The sequence below is a fragment of the Coccidioides posadasii genome, chromosome 1 (genome assembly GCF_018416015.2).
Source record: "Coccidioides posadasii str. Silveira chromosome 1, complete sequence".
NCBI classification, from domain to species: Eukaryota; Fungi; Ascomycota; class Eurotiomycetes; order Onygenales; family Onygenaceae; genus Coccidioides; species Coccidioides posadasii.
In genome coordinates this window covers 6,221,434-6,236,258 of record NC_089407.1, presented here as the reverse complement: position 1 = coordinate 6,236,258, position 14,825 = coordinate 6,221,434, and the positions used below count along the sequence as shown (strand labels likewise).

The following is a 14,825-nucleotide window of genomic DNA, read 5'->3' as shown; positions in this document are numbered from 1 at the left end:
ACCCTCACTATCGCTCCATCTCTCGGGAAGCACGATAAAATTGCGAAAATCTAGGGGATTATAGCGATGAAGATACAGATGACGGTGGCTCGACGCCTCTCCGACGAGTGAAATACAAGGAAGGGCGCGAAACGAGTGGAAAAACCAAGGGACAAGAATAGCAAGAGATCTCTATAGACTGCAAAAGCAAAGACAGAAGTGTCTCGGGCAGTGGAGAGGGGACGCCAATCGAGGCGGAGAAGGCGGGTATTTTGGAGGCGGAAAAACGTGAAAATTGATAAGGAGATTGATAAGATCTGCGGCACTTCCCGATCGGGATCTGGGAGGGGCCCGCTTAGTCAGTGGCGGGGTAACTCCGAGATTCGATGACTGCGCCGGGCAATCGGACGACCCGCCCGGGGGGGGAAGGAGAGAGAGCGCTCCGGTATATGGTTGATATTTTGGGTGGGAGGGAGAGAGGACGAGAATGCGAGACAAGTGAAGCCGTTGGTTTGGCTGTGCCATGGTCAATCGAGCCGTCCCGGGCGCCAGTTCATATGCTTTTTGGGACACATCACCCCTGCTCATCCGAGGAGATGCAATTCCTGGGCGGCTAGGCAGCCTGTGGGAACTTTGATGCCTCGAATTATTAATCTTGCTTTTTTCGTTGCACCGGAAGGCCTGAAAGTCGAGTCGATTATTATGCCACCTTGGTGAGGAATCCTCAAAAACTCTCTCAGCTTCGTGCAGCTGTTTGGTCAGAATGCGATGGTGGCAAACTCAAATTGGAGCGAGACCTCTTGTCATTTCCCCCGTCATTCTGGTACGCGCTTGGGCATGGAACGAGAAAGCCGTCGCAAGATAAACCTACTTAGCCCCGTTTCATCTGTAATTCCCGGTATATTTTCAATTTGCGTCGGCGCGCCCCGATCAGGTCTATCTCCCGGTGAGGTCTAGCGCGGCCCGTTCGGGGAAAGCGTCGTGCGCTTCCCTCGTGCCCTTCCCAGATACTGGTATAGTACTCCGTATATATATGTGTATATACTTTTCAGGAGTGTATATTGCACAAGGGAGAAAATCTGAGAGAGATCAAGCGGGGAAGACGACAAGCAGGCAGCAGCCAGTCACGTGCGGGCGTTCTGTCTTCTTCACCTCCACATGTCTTCATTATCAAACAACTCAAACTTGGACAAGCAGACATCATGCCATCCAGCAGAGAGCCGTTTGATCAGCCCGAGGAGGTTGCTCTGCTTTTGGGGCGTCTATTTCGATTGTATATCTCCTACGCGCCATACTCATTCTTGTTTGAGTGGCTGGAGAAGACACCGGACCTCGAGGTGCACTGTCGGGATGCCACTGGAGAAAAAGTTCTGTTCACATCATCTCCAGAACTCCTAAAAGCTATTCACGAGTGCGAGAGGGTCACTGCACCAGAGAAATTTCCGGGCCTTCCGAGTGACTGGGGGTTCTCCAGCTTCATCAAGATCGCCGTCCACCAAGTGCTCGACAAAGTGTACATAAAGATTCGAGCGTAGGAGGCCCCATTTGTTTTCAACATTCGTTCCTTCACTGATGTTGTACTAGGCTTTATGGCCCGTTATTTCGCCAGCTGTACTCTGAAATGATCACTGGCATCAAGGGGGTCCAGGTCCTCTGCCCTCATCAGAACCACTGGACTTTTATTGTTCGGGATCACTCATGTGCACATGACATGGGACAGAAAGGGATCGCTATATCCTAAAGGGTGAATTACTGGCAACCATCTCAATCTTCTATCACCAGATGAACAAAATGGTTTGGCTACCTGACAAAGACCGATATACAGCCAAGCCGAGATACCAGGGTGGTTTATTAACTGTATGTTTACTTTGCCGTTTTATGACACTTTATCTGACAACATCCCAAGGCTACCATAGTGACATTTACCCACGGCAAAGTACGCATCGTCCAAGCCAGTATCAAACCGTCGGAAAAACACCCAACACTCAACCTGATCCTGAGGGCCATATACACCCTCAACAACGCAAACTACGACAAAAAAGTAGCCTTTGATGTTCTGAAATGGATTCTTGATCCCCCGCAGGCAGAGCCTGAGACAGAGTTTAAGTCCACAGAGACGGCCAAAAAACTCCCTGAGAGTGAAGAAATAAGAATGGGCATCCGAGCGTGGGACTGTTTATTTGGCTATGATTCCCTAATATCTGCCAGGTCTAATGGGAGTCTTTACCACGGCTCTCTTGTATGTCAGTATCTCCCAGAGCGTATCAAGCATGTTAGTCATAATTTCTTTGAACCATTCACCAAGGAGTTGTAAGCGAGAAGGCCAATCCATCTGGAGGCGAACGAGACAAAGGAGTAGTTAAGTCAGGATCCAAGCCCACTAAATCATCAATTAGCAAAGGAAAGGACGTGCCTGAAGCAGGCATCGCTGATGTGATGACTTATATCTGTGAAAACTTCCTTCCGTTCTATTTTTATTCGAAGGAATCTCATCAAATGAAGCAAGCAGCAGGATGGACAATACACAGGATTTCTGGCCGAAATCCCCTCCTCGGCTCTATCTTTTTATACTTTTGGCCCTACTTGACCACAAAAATCGTGGTCTGTGGTCTTTGACGCTCACCCATGATGGGTGATCGAGTGAGTGACAGGGGTACCGACCAGCGGGCCGCTGGTTGGTGCGTGGCCGTTGTGGTGGTGCGGTTGTGGGCGGAGGGGTTGCGTTGAGGGCTCCAGAAACGGCCTAATACCAAAACTGCCGGATTTGGGGCGCCGACGCAATTTGAAATTATATGTGAGAGTATTATTCATTAGCACTTGATCCTATAGTTCAGCATGAACGCTGGAAAAACTCCCGAGAACTGGATGGGAGATCATCAGGTATGAGATGAAGCCACCGATCTGTAGTACATTTCGAGCTTGGATATCATGACTTTGAAGCCAAACCTGCCGTATCAATTGTTCTGCGCCAGTATTTTATATATTAATACAGATTGTTTTGTGTTACAACAGAAAAAAGAAAATAAATCCTTGCCAGGTGGGAGAACTGTAGGGGAGTCCCCTGGCACCGTCTTGTATGAGTGAGGGGTGTGGACCTTTCCTCCAATGTCTCAACGAGGCCATTCCCACCATGTAGATGTAAAATTGGTGGTTGAAACGGAGAAAGTCGCGAATTAAGATGCAGCACCCATGTTGGTAGGCTTAAAGATTTCATTTTTTCAATGGTTTCACACCCTTATGGATGGCGGCGATACCCATTGTAAGATTTTCATATCCTTTGCCTGGTGTAATGAATCCAGCGGCCTGAATCATGTCCCGAAACTCTTCCTGGCTGGGAAATCTTTCTATGCTTTCAACCAGATATTGGTAGCTGGCCCGGTCCCCGGCCACAACCTGGCCGATCAGTGGAATAGCTCCAAAACTCCATCGCTTGTAAAGTTCGTCAAAGAGACCGACGGTCACCTTGCTAAATTCCATACAGGCGAAGACACCGCCCGGTTTCAGCACTCGGAAGGCCTCCACCAATGCACTTTGTTTATTCGTGAAGTTCCGAATCCCAAAAGCAACAGTGTACAGATCCACCGAATTATCAGGAATCGAGGGTATGGATTCAGCGTTTGCCTGCATGAACGACAGACGGTCGGTATTATAATAAGGAGTGTCCAAACTTCGTTTTTTACCCTCTGCAAGCATATCTGGATTGATATCTGCAACCGTTACGCGCGTGTAGTGGTCGTTGTTTATGTTTGTAGCATGGTCCAGCATGCGAAATGCGATATCTCCAGTTCCACCCGCAATGTCAAGAATGTTCCATCCTTTCTCATTCTCAGGTCCATCGCGGGCATACTGGTCTCCAGGGTTGAGTGACCGAACAAAATGATCTTTCCAGAGACGATGGATACCCAGGGACATGAGATCGTTCATCGTATCGTAAGAAGCCGCAACAGAGCTGAAAACAGCTCCGACTGGATTGCGAGGTTAGCTTCTGTTCAATGTTGGGAGAGAACGAACTGGAGAGCGCTGGAGGATGCGGAGGTACCTCTTGATTCCTTTGCCGATTCGGGAATTGTTTCGAACCCAAAATGGGTGGTCCGTTCATTTTGTCCGGGTTCGTTGGCCTGCGCTCTGATGGAACAGGAGAAACAGCGGTAGGGCGTTCTGGGTGGAATTGGTCGGCGTTTCGCGCTCCAGTGTAAGCTCCGCCAGACGGATCTGGATGTCATCGTCAAACCGCGGGTGAGTCTTTCAATGGGTTGTTTGCTTCTTGACCAGAGGCTCGTTCCAATGTTTGAGCATCGTTCCCTTTTTTCCTTCCACTACGGAGTACATCAGAAGATCCATCTTGGCGCTACATTGGGAATATTGTTAATCCGACCGAGACATCATCTGACCACGCTAACGAACCTTATATCAGATTTACCACGTGACTGTATCGATAAGACGCGGTCGGCAGCGGCACTCTTACGTAATGCGGCCGGAGAAGCGACGAAAGCTGCGATTCCGCCGACGCAAGCCGAGACTGAGCGGCTTGTTCTTCATTATTTGGGTCTTCGCTGCGAGCCGGCGAGGAGGGACTTCTCTCTCCTCTCGTCCTTTGTTCATACAGAAGCAATTCGCTCTGGAAGTGTTGAGAGACCATTGACCCAAGTTCAATTCTTCCGGTGTAACAACTATGTCTCGGCCTCTCTTACACCAGTGTCTCCGCTCCTCTCGAGGGGCCAGCGTTGGGTCGCGGCTGGGGAGAGTAAGATGGGGATCTTCGATATCGCAGAAACCAGGTTCTGACCAGTGCGTCCAACCTTCCACGGCAGAAAAAAAAGAAGCCGTTCGAGACATAGGATGAATGCTAACCATACATGAGCAGCCTCCGGTTTCCAGGTGCCATCAACAGCAAGTTCACAACCAACCTCAATTTCATCAACCCCTCAGATCAGCCCGCCATCCCCACGTACAGAGTAATGGATTCCGATGGCGTGATAGTAGACAAGAGCAGAGCCCCAAATGTCCCAGATGAAGAGGTCATCTCATGGTACAAAAACATGGTGCAGGGTAGGTTTCATCCCGACAACCGTATTCCGATCATGCAAATTTTTGCGGCTAACCCGTTGACTGATCTGCAGTCAGCATCATGGACATGATCATGTTTGAGGCCCAGAGACAGGGCCGTCTGAGTTTTTATATGGTATGGGCATACTTCAAGAGCATTCTGCTGTGACGTATTACCTGACAAGGGCCATAGGTTTCAGCCGGAGAAGAAGGAATTGCTGTAGGATCCGCTGCAGCATTGTCACCGGATGATGTAGTCTTCGCACAATATCGCGAAACAGGAGTCTTCCAGCAGCGAGGATTTACCCTGAAGCAATTTATGAGTCAACTGTTTGCAAACAAAAATGATAATGGCAAGGGTCGCAACATGCCAGTTCACTATGGAGGATCCAATGTTAAAACGGTACTTGGACTCCTTCTTCATTCTCCTCCCCCGGTTCCGAGTAGCTAATGTACTTAAAACAGCACACCATCTCGTCTACCCTGGCCACTCAGATCCCCCACGCCTCGGGTGCTGCTTATGCCCTGAAACTCAAAGCTTTGCAAAACCCTAATGAGCCCAAGCAAATAGTAGCTTGCTACTTCGGCGAAGGCGCAGCCAGCGAGGGTGATTTCCATGCAGCTCTCAATATTGCTGCAACACGATCGTGTCCCGTTGTTTTTATTTGCCGAAACAACGGCTACGCTATCTCTACCCCGACTCTAGAGCAGTATCGCGGTGACGGTATTGCTAGTCGAGGCGTTGGGTACGGTATTGACACCATCCGTGTTGACGGAAACGATATCTTTGCCGTTCGTGAAGTGACCAAGGAGGCTCGCCGGATGGCCCTAGAGAACCGACCAATCCTTATTGAAGCCATGAGCTACCGTGTTTCTCATCACAGTACTAGCGACGATAGCTTTGCATACCGTGCCCGCGTGGAAGTTGAAGACTGGAAACGACGTGATAATCCTATCATCCGACTTCGTAAGTGGATGGAAAACAAAGGTATTTGGAATGAGGATCTGGAGCGCGAGACACGGGAACAGCTACGGAAAGATGTTCTCACGGAGTTCGCCGCGGCAGAACGCGAGCAGAAACCGGCTATCAAAGAGTTGTTCACGGATGTTTATGAGCAAATGACCCCTGAGCTCCTGGCTCAAAAGGAGGAGCTAAAAAGTATCATCGAAGCATACCCGAACGAATATGATATTTCTGAGTACGATGGCGGATTAAAGAGCCTATAAGTATATCGGTGGCGAGACACCAACTACCTGGTGATGATGCGTTGTTTTCCTGACTGCTGTGCTACCTATTCGCCTATCTGTATACGGGTAGATCGTCCCCGATTCGTCCTCGAACCAGAAGCGGCGTATTGCGGAGATTCCTGGCTTGTGTGATGATATGCTTCTCATTGAGAGATACCCAAAATACCCAATTGGGATAGAGTTCTTAGACTCGCTTCTGGTGTTTTGATAGGTGACACAAAATGGTTCACATTGAGCTCTAACAGGGCAGATCTAACCCATATTGTTTGATGATTTTACTAGCCAACCCACCTGCCTTGCCATATTTTCCAGTGTCAGGAGATCAGTTAATTTTGTTGCCTTTTGTGTCTGGTGGATGTTTTCGAGGTGGAGTTACTGTGGAATGTTTGTATATAAGTACCATCTACTCTGTAGTCACTCTGCGGTGATTTGTTTGGAATTAGGCCAAAGATAAGCCAGAATCCTGAGGAATACAGAACCCAAGTTTATCTTTCTGGCTTGGGCACATGAAAAGAGTCCTCCTGTAGTTCAACTATTTTTGTGCACTCTCGCAACCATTTATTTCTGTAAGATGCGGATGCGGACTGGCAATTATGTAAAGTAGACCACCAGATAGGACAAAATACCAACCCACGAAAGTGCCATGGATACATACATGAGCTCGATGGGAATATCCATAACATCTAATAAACAAGACCACAATCACAATTTGCAAAAAGAAAACAGACAAAATAATGCAGCAAGGCAAATCAGCTGGTGATGGAAACAAAATAATCATGAAGTGAATCGATATAATATGCCGGATTGAACAACCACACAATTTCGCCCACAGCCCCTCCAATATCCTAGACCCAAGGAGAAAAAAAATACGATTAAAAGGGATAACGTCGACTTGCTGCCCGATTATGTCGGGGTCTTGGCATCCGAGGACGCCACAAACTCCAGCGCTGCAGAGAGGGCTTGCTGCACCAACTTCTTATTTCGCTTTACCAGCGCCATAATCTTCTTATCCACAACATCCACGTCCTTACGCGACAACTCAAGCTCACGTTGAGCTGCTTCAATCATGGAACGTAATTCTTGGTCAGGCACATTCATTAGCTCTTCGAGATCAGGGCCGAAAGTAGAGCCGGTCATGAGACTCTTCGTCGTAGCCGATGAGCGTGGAGGAGCGGTGCCACTAACAGGGTCCGTGCTGCTGGGAATTGCCCAGCTGGTAGATCGAGCGGAGTCAGCTTCGAGTGCAGAAAAGACGTTTGGTGGGGTGGTGGCAGGTGCTTGAGTTGACGGATGCGACAAAATGACTGAATCTTCCGTTGTTCCGGTGATCAAACCGCTTCGAGAAGCCTCGTCATCGACCCAGCGAATATTGAACTTTTCGGGTGTTGCAAATAAAGCATCCAGCCCGCCACCACGGTTAGTGGTGTCGGGCTCAGTGACAATGAAAGCAGGATATTCGTGACCAGAGTCGATGGCAGAGGCGAGACTGTCTTCCAAGGCCAAGTAATGATCTTCTTCTTCAGCAGATAAATGTCGTAAGATGCATCCTTTTGGAGTAATAAGGCACCTATGTTTCAAGAGATCTGACCCACCATTAATGCGAACAGGTTCACCACGGAGGAGCATTTTGCGGTGGTCTTCAGTCAATTCAATTGGTCGCTTCAAATATTCATAATCTTCAGCTGTGCATTTCATATCCACGCGTTGATTGAGATTTGGAGGGTTAAAGAGCGCGTGGACATGCAGATCCAGCTGTCCCGACTGATAAAGCTGTGCGAGTATGGTAGGCAGTGGAGGCGTCCTTTCAAGGAACAAGTCTTTGATAGGGACACCCAGTGCTTCAGAATCAACCATAAGTTGCTCTAGAGTGTTGTTAAGGCGCCAAGGCTCATGGGCTTCCTTTTTCTCTTCCATCTTTTCAATGGTGGGTGAGCTTTTCGCTCCGGATTCCACATGCTTGGATACTATTGTACTACCTGATTTTGGTTGAGTATCCTCATTGGTTCCAGGTGAAGCCCTTTGTCCATCCTCTGTGCTGTCTGTGGCTCGCTTCGATGGCTTTTTTGTCTTTCGCTTTCTGCCAAGGATAGGTGCCTGCACAGTGTCTTCAACGGGAGTAGATGTAAGTTCATCTTCTTTCTTCGCTTCAGCCTGCTCAGCTTTGAGTTTTCGTTGCTTTTTTGCCTGATTTTTTGACATCGCACGAACTGGGGCAGACCCAATTCTACTGGGAGGCGGCGAGTTAGCCCGAGATGCGGAAGCAGAGGTGTAGAGGTCATATTCAGAACTTATTTCTGCAGGCGTAGCCGGACGGCTCACAGAAGAAATGCTAGGTCTTCGTGACCGTTGCTTTACCGCTGTAGTGGTACCAGATGCGGCTCCAGATGATTGTAGAGGTGGCGTTTCGGATTTGGGGGTGTCTACCACACGTAACACCCGTGGCTGACGAGGAGCAGGAGATTCGGATATGCGAGAAGCTACCGTTCCGGGGGTATTTGGCCGCGAACTGGTAATGGATGTAGAAAGCGCAGGGAGCTGGTAGGGCGCAGAAGTCTGAGAGGGAGAAGCGGATTCTCGGCCAGTCGCAGAGACCGATATATCCAATTTAATAGGCTTTGGCTTGCTGTGGGATTCTTTGGAAGGTCCTTTTCCGCTCTTCGCGGGGGTTGCTTCTGTTGACTGCTTGTTAGCTTTAGGGGGAGCGGGGGGCTGGGTTTCTTTGGTCAGAGATGCGACGGCTTCCGGTTTTGGCGAGCCTGCTGAGGCTTCTGCCGGGTTGCTTGCAGGATCCGGCTTTAAAGTTGGGGACTCTGGAATGATTGGAGTAGCAAGCGTAGGCATAACCGTGTCCCTCACCTTTTGGGGTGGGGTTAAACCAGGAGGCGGCGCAATGACGGTTGAAATGGAAGCATGGTTTTTGGATGGAGAGGGGCTTGAGGGCACACTCGACTCTTTGATGAGACCTGCTGCCGGATGGCCGTGTGGGAACGACAGTCCAGGGGGCACTGTTGGCGTCCCAGACCTACTCGAAAAAACGGGGGATTCCACGGAAATATGGGACCGGGACGATGCCCGGGTGTCGAGCGCAGACTTTGGAGGTGCTAGCGGCGGAAAGTCTTCATCCACTATCGGAATCAGTTAGCGGCACATTGTCAAAATTGGGAGAAAATGCAATCGATTCCAATGCTGCAACCGCCCAAACAAGAACAAACAAGCTTCATCATAGCTACATGCTGTGCTGGAAAGATACATTGGATGGGCAGAGCTCCTCACTACGGCTGAATTCATCCACTTTTGCAGAGATAGGAAGAGGGGATAAGGTCTAATAAAAAATAAATGTGAGAAAATTGCTTTCGACATATCGCCGGACTTGGATAAAAAAATCCAAGCAGGGAGGTTAACGTACATGAATATTGCCCACGCAGACCCATGAGTATGCCCCGGTGGTTGCTGTGAAAATCAACTCGAGATGCCAAATCAAAGCACCAAGGACCTGGAATACCCCAGAGAAGAGTAGATATTGCGCAAAAAAAGGTTGACGCCTTCCACCAACCTCACCGCAAAGATGCAGACACGCCATGCCAACGCCTCAGCCGGAAAATTTTGCATCGGGTTTCATATGCAGAGCCGCCAGGCGTAAAAATTAAGAATGAAGCAGAGCAAAACAAGAATCAAAACAACACCCGATACAAGTGAGAAGCACGCTGCGTCATGATGACAGGGATAAAAGAAAAACATACACGTCCAGCAGGCATGAGGAGATCCATAAAAGAATTTATCAGAAAAAGCGCTAAAAGAAAGAAGACGCATAAGGCAGGTCAAGCAGCATAGAACGATTGTCACCATCTGGCAAACCCTCCATTGAAAACCATGTTGGAGTGGTTGTACCCACCTTGACCCTGACTCCCGTATAGCCCCTGCCCAGCAACAGCAGTTGCATTGTTTTGGTGCATTCTCGCCTGCAAGATACTCGGGTCCGCAAGATCTACTACACCACCTCCGCCGGAGGAAGTGTTAGCGTGTCTGTGCTTCTTCCCCCTTTTCTTCTGCTTCTGTGGCCCTGGCTCTTGATAGAACCCGGCTTGAGGACCATAAAGCGAGTTGAGAAGGCCTGAAACGGGAGCCAGGGGAGGAGGGGTGCTGTGTTGATGGATTAAAGGAGATATGTACTCACGCTTGGTTGCTTCGAGAGTTTGAACACCCCCACCACTCGTACCACTCCGGGCACGCATCAGCTCACGCATCAAATCAGCATTCCCATCTTGCTTGACATTAAGCCCCAAGTTATTATTCATTGTGCTCGTAAACCCATGACCTTGGGCGAACATGCCCCCTCCACTGACAGGCGGTGTTCCAGCAGTTTTCAAGCCAGGAGGAGGACCCTGAACGCCACTGGTAAAAAAGTGGCTACTAAGCCCATGTTGTTGTGTGTTGGCAGTCGCCATCGGGTTGGTGGTCGACGCTTGCATCACGGCAGCCTGCTGGCTAAGTAGCCTATGGTTGGGATTTTTGGCGTTTGATTCATTCGCAAAGGAGAACCGAGAGGACTGTCGTGCGTGACCCGATATTGCACCCACTGGCGGCATTTGGTTTTGAAACGCACTGGGCCTGGAAAGCGGGTTATGATCATAGCCGTTAATGGAAGAAGTTTGAAGTTGGTCTAACAAGCCGCTCTGTTGGCCAGTGGTTGACTTTAAAAGCATGAGCTGCTGCTGTTGGAGAGGAGTAAGGGCACGACCATTGACGTTCAAGCTTTGGAACTGGTGGCCAGCTGAAATAGGCGAACCAACAGCAGAACTTGAGGCAGTTGCTTGTTGGGATGGGGGCTGAATGGCTTGTTGTTCACGGCCGCTGCGTCCAGCAGGCCCTGGGCCAGAATGCAACTCCTCTGGTTCACCGCCAAGCTGCGAACTACCACCTTCAAGGGTCTCCTCCTCGGGTTGATTGGCATGTAGTAGCATCTTAGCCTCAACTTCTTGTTTTGCCCTTTCTTGTTCCGCCTTTTCGCGCATAGCGCGACGTTTCACGCCGCCGTATGGATCGATGAGAGACGGATGATTTTCGATAAATGCAAGCTCATCAGCCGGTAGACCAGCCGCTGAGAACTGAAATCGGAACTCTGGAGAGTTTATCGCCTTGACCAAATTGTACAGAACCATGCCGCGATCTTGGGACACGGACAGTGGTCTCCTCGGGGATACAGAATCACGTTGCTCCAACCTTGAGCTGGGCCCTGGTGTTGGTGTGTGTTGGCGCGACTCTTCCGCATTTTGATGAGTTCGCTTTTCGGTGGCCGCCCTCGATTCCTCCGGTTTGGTTGCGATTGTTGCGGTTGCCGGTTTGGGGCTCGGTGTGCCGCGACTCGCAGCCACGCTAGGGCGTCTTGTTCGATGTGCAAGAGCATCTTTATTCGCCCAGCTCGCTGAAGATGGGAGGGCAGGGGAGTCGTTAGCGGGCATCCGGGTTCCTTCATCTTTATTAGTGTGTCGCTGCATTGAGAGGGAACTCGATGGGCCGGACTGACTTCCCGGTGGATATGTACGAGACTGATTCGCCGACACGTTGGGATAATTGGGATGAGGTCGCTGCGACGAAATCGTATTCATGGAGGACAGATCTTGGCGGCTGAAACTATCGCTATCTTCTCCGGTCTCATGCAGGAAGGTGCAATTTCTGTTGTTACACTGCTCGTTACGAAGGAATGATGAGCAGTACTTTGTCGTCCCGTATTGCGCTCTGAAAGCGTTTTAGTGCTTGCTCCCAAGTAAGACACCCGCAGGATTGAGACATACCTCAGAACTCGATCACCATTGGCGGAGCCGTCAACGGCGGCAATGCATGATGCGGCATCGCTCTTTTTTGCAAAGGTGACGTACACTCCGATTCCTTGATTGGGGTTTCCACTAGGTTTCGCTTTGCTCACGACAATCTTTTCTATCTCACCGTATTGGCCAAAGTACTGATCCCCCCTCAATGTCTGAAGTAACTGGTTCTCGTCCCTGATTGTTGGATTAAGTCCAATGACATAGACAAGGTTCTTCTGGACAACTCGGACTCCCGCAAGATTTTTTCGACTAGATGCCTCGATTTCACGCTTCTCTTGTTCTTTTTTCTTTGCAGCCGCCGCCTTACGGTGTTTTAACGCCAGGTCTGCCTTAAGCCTAGTTCAAATCACGCATCAGCACCCAAGAAGCGATTATCTTGAAGAAAGATGGGACTAACTCATCTGCGTCGGGAACTCTGTATTGTATTGTGTTCTCGTCGTAAACGCGTCGGCAGTTAGGACATCGGCCCTCCTCGCTATGGGTTTTGATGTTGTTGTAGCAAAACTGACATATCTGGGCGCTGTTAGTAAGCGAGTATGACATTGTGGCGCCATTTAAAAGTTATATCCGGGAGGATGAGGGGGTAATCCATCCACGGGAGTCGAGGCAACGTACTTGGTAGCCGCAAGGACATGGCTTGAAGTTCTTGTCCGAAAGATCAAATTCTTCAATGCAGAGAGGGCTATGGTGATAAAACCAAGATTAGCACACCATATCAGGATTAATAAACGTGAGCGAATCAGAGAAAGGAAAGTAGCATACCAGATCTCATCATCATCATCGATAACGGTATCATTTTGGGTTCTTGAGGCCATTTTGTCGCTGGGTGTTGGAATGAGCTGGACTAAGATTGGCCAAAGTATTTAAAGACACTGGAGAATCCGTAGGAACATGAACACGGAAAATGAATATTCACTAGGGGAAAAAAAGGGTATTACGGCAATAAAATGGCGCCACGAAGATAAGTGAAGCAAAGGAAGAAGAGGAAATACAAGAGAATTAAGAACAGAGGGATGTTGCAAACGGTGTCGAGCAAAAGTGTTGATGGGATGTGTCTGGTGGAGGAGAGAAAGGAAGACACAAACTGAGCTTAACTCGTTTTAGCATCGCTGATTCAGCAGATTCGCCCGCGCCCGCTTTGCAGGGCGGGAGCCAATCATAGCACTTACTGTGAGCAAGTTTCACTGGTGTAATTATCTAATCCGAAAAAATTATCTAAGCAATAACAGCCAATCAGCGTCATGCATTTCTCATTGCCGAATCTCAAATGGCATCACAAACAGCCCAGCGGGAACCTCAAAGGTAAAGCGGAAGTCCCAGCAGTCGACGGAACTGAGCACCCAATTGCACATCCCACCATGGCGTCGACAAGGTCAATGCTGCGACTGGCCGCCAGTCGCCATCTGGCTTATGCTAGACCTGCCAGGGCTGCGAGGCTTTTCTCTAGCATACCAGCTTTGCAAGAAGCGAAAGTCGTCTCGGGCAGCCCGCTTCCAAACCCCAGAGATGAGAGCCGTCCCCGTGAGTACAATCGCAACGTGGCTATTTTTTATACATGCTCAGAATCGCGCCGCTGATGGTTCTCAATTCTCCTTAGCTATTGAGACTCTGAACCGCCCCGTCGTGAACCCTGCCGACAAGTACGCGGAGAAGTCAAAGGAGCTCCACACCTACGGCGAATACCTCATGTCCTGCCTACCAAAATATATCCAGCAATTCTCCGTTTGGAAAGACGAATTAACTATTTATATTCCACCTACCGGCGTCATCCCCGTCATCTCCTTTTTGAAGGATCATACCGCTGCAGAATATAAGCAGGTTTCGGATATCACTGCAGTCGACTTCCCAACCCGCGAATACCGCTTTGAAGTTGTCTACAACTTGCTTAGCGTTCGCCACAACTCCCGGATAAGAGTTAAGACGTACGCAGATGAAGCAACTCCCGTTCCCAGCATTACCTCGTTGTACGACGGTGCGGTTTGGTATGAACGGGAGGTATATGACCTTTTCGGTGTATTTTTCGTCGGACACCCGGATCTTAGAAGAATCATGACAGATTATGGCTTTGATGGACATCCGCTGCGGAAGGACTTCCCTCTTACAGGTTACACCGAAATCAGATATGATGAAGAGAAGAAGAGAATCGTCGTTGAGCCACTAGAATTGACACAGGCTTTCCGGAATTTCGAGGGTGGAACATCAGCCTGGGAACAGATTGGCCAGGGTACCGATAGAAAACCGGACCAGGTAAATCCAATGGATATCTTCTCGAACTTCTCATGAAAATCACTAACGCGCCTCGCTTCCATAGTTCAAACTGCCGACTCCCAAACCTGAGGAAAAGGAGGAGCCAAAAAAATAGATTGAACATATATTGTATACCAGCTTCTCTTTATCTTTCATTCTTTCCTATTTCTTCGCTCTCCATATGTTTAGCTTTTACATAACAATGTACAGACTTTGCTAAGAGCTGCTTCCTGCAACCGGTCATCCCGTGATTGGTAAACGGATCTATAGCACAAGTTGCATGGGATACATCATAACCAAGGACCAATACTACCATTGCAAACGAAGGTCAGACTGCCTATTGGCTTTTAAAGGTTTTGTCCCTTTTGGCATCCTGCAAATCGAGTAATAGCTCGTCTCTCTCCCACATCAATTCCACTGCGGCTCCAGCAAACCCAGCCACAACGCAGAAGGCGGCCACTTTCAGCATTAACTTAAAGC

The 14,825-nt window shown here is 49.2% G+C and overlaps 6 protein-coding genes across 6 annotated transcripts; 4 read left to right on the top strand and 2 right to left on the bottom strand.

The window, feature by feature from the left end:
* Positions 1-1,181: 1,181 nt before the first annotated feature.
* On the top strand, positions 1,182-1,720 carry D8B26_001828 (uncharacterized protein; the record flags this gene model as incomplete). Its single annotated transcript, XM_003065795.2, has 2 exons — positions 1,182-1,510; positions 1,564-1,720. The coding sequence occupies 2 exons, from the start codon at positions 1,182-1,184 to the stop codon at positions 1,718-1,720; spliced, it is 486 nt and encodes a 161-aa protein (XP_003065841.2).
* Positions 1,721-1,761: 41 nt separating this feature from the next.
* D8B26_001827 (uncharacterized protein) lies at positions 1,762-2,293 on the top strand (the record flags this gene model as incomplete). The annotated part of the gene is made up of 2 exons (XM_066123646.1): positions 1,762-1,836; positions 1,886-2,293. The coding sequence occupies 2 exons, from the start codon at positions 1,762-1,764 to the stop codon at positions 2,291-2,293; spliced, it is 483 nt and encodes a 160-aa protein (XP_065979721.1).
* A 607-nt stretch (positions 2,294-2,900) lies between these two features.
* COQ5 (2-hexaprenyl-6-methoxy-1,4-benzoquinone methyltransferase) lies at positions 2,901-4,265 on the bottom strand. Its single transcript, XM_003065794.2, has 2 exons — positions 4,019-4,265; positions 2,901-3,944 (listed from the first exon to the last, which is right to left on the bottom strand). The coding sequence occupies exons 1-2, from the start codon at positions 4,200-4,202 to the stop codon at positions 3,190-3,192; spliced, it is 939 nt and encodes a 312-aa protein (XP_003065840.1). The 5' UTR covers positions 4,203-4,265; the 3' UTR covers positions 2,901-3,189.
* A 278-nt stretch (positions 4,266-4,543) lies between these two features.
* D8B26_001825 (uncharacterized protein) lies at positions 4,544-7,297 on the top strand. Its single transcript, XM_003065793.2, has 5 exons — positions 4,544-4,767; positions 4,844-5,028; positions 5,100-5,161; positions 5,219-5,428; positions 5,491-7,297. The coding sequence occupies exons 1-5, from the start codon at positions 4,652-4,654 to the stop codon at positions 6,250-6,252; spliced, it is 1,335 nt and encodes a 444-aa protein (XP_003065839.2). The 5' UTR covers positions 4,544-4,651; the 3' UTR covers positions 6,253-7,297.
* NOT4 (transcriptional repressor general negative regulator of transcription subunit 4) lies at positions 7,010-13,145 on the bottom strand. The gene is made up of 6 exons (XM_003065792.2): positions 12,861-13,145; positions 12,714-12,780; positions 12,496-12,611; positions 12,066-12,434; positions 10,166-12,009; positions 7,010-9,398 (listed from the first exon to the last, which is right to left on the bottom strand). The coding sequence occupies exons 1-6, from the start codon at positions 12,911-12,913 to the stop codon at positions 7,177-7,179; spliced, it is 4,671 nt and encodes a 1,556-aa protein (XP_003065838.2). The 5' UTR covers positions 12,914-13,145; the 3' UTR covers positions 7,010-7,176.
* A 240-nt stretch (positions 13,146-13,385) lies between these two features.
* On the top strand, positions 13,386-14,559 carry NUO31 (NADH-ubiquinone oxidoreductase 30.4 kDa subunit, mitochondrial). Its single transcript, XM_003065791.2, has 3 exons — positions 13,386-13,619; positions 13,696-14,345; positions 14,410-14,559. Exons 1-3 carry the CDS (start codon positions 13,457-13,459, stop codon positions 14,458-14,460), a joined length of 864 nt encoding a protein of 287 aa, XP_003065837.1. The 5' UTR covers positions 13,386-13,456; the 3' UTR covers positions 14,461-14,559.
* Positions 14,560-14,825: the final 266 nt, after the last annotated feature.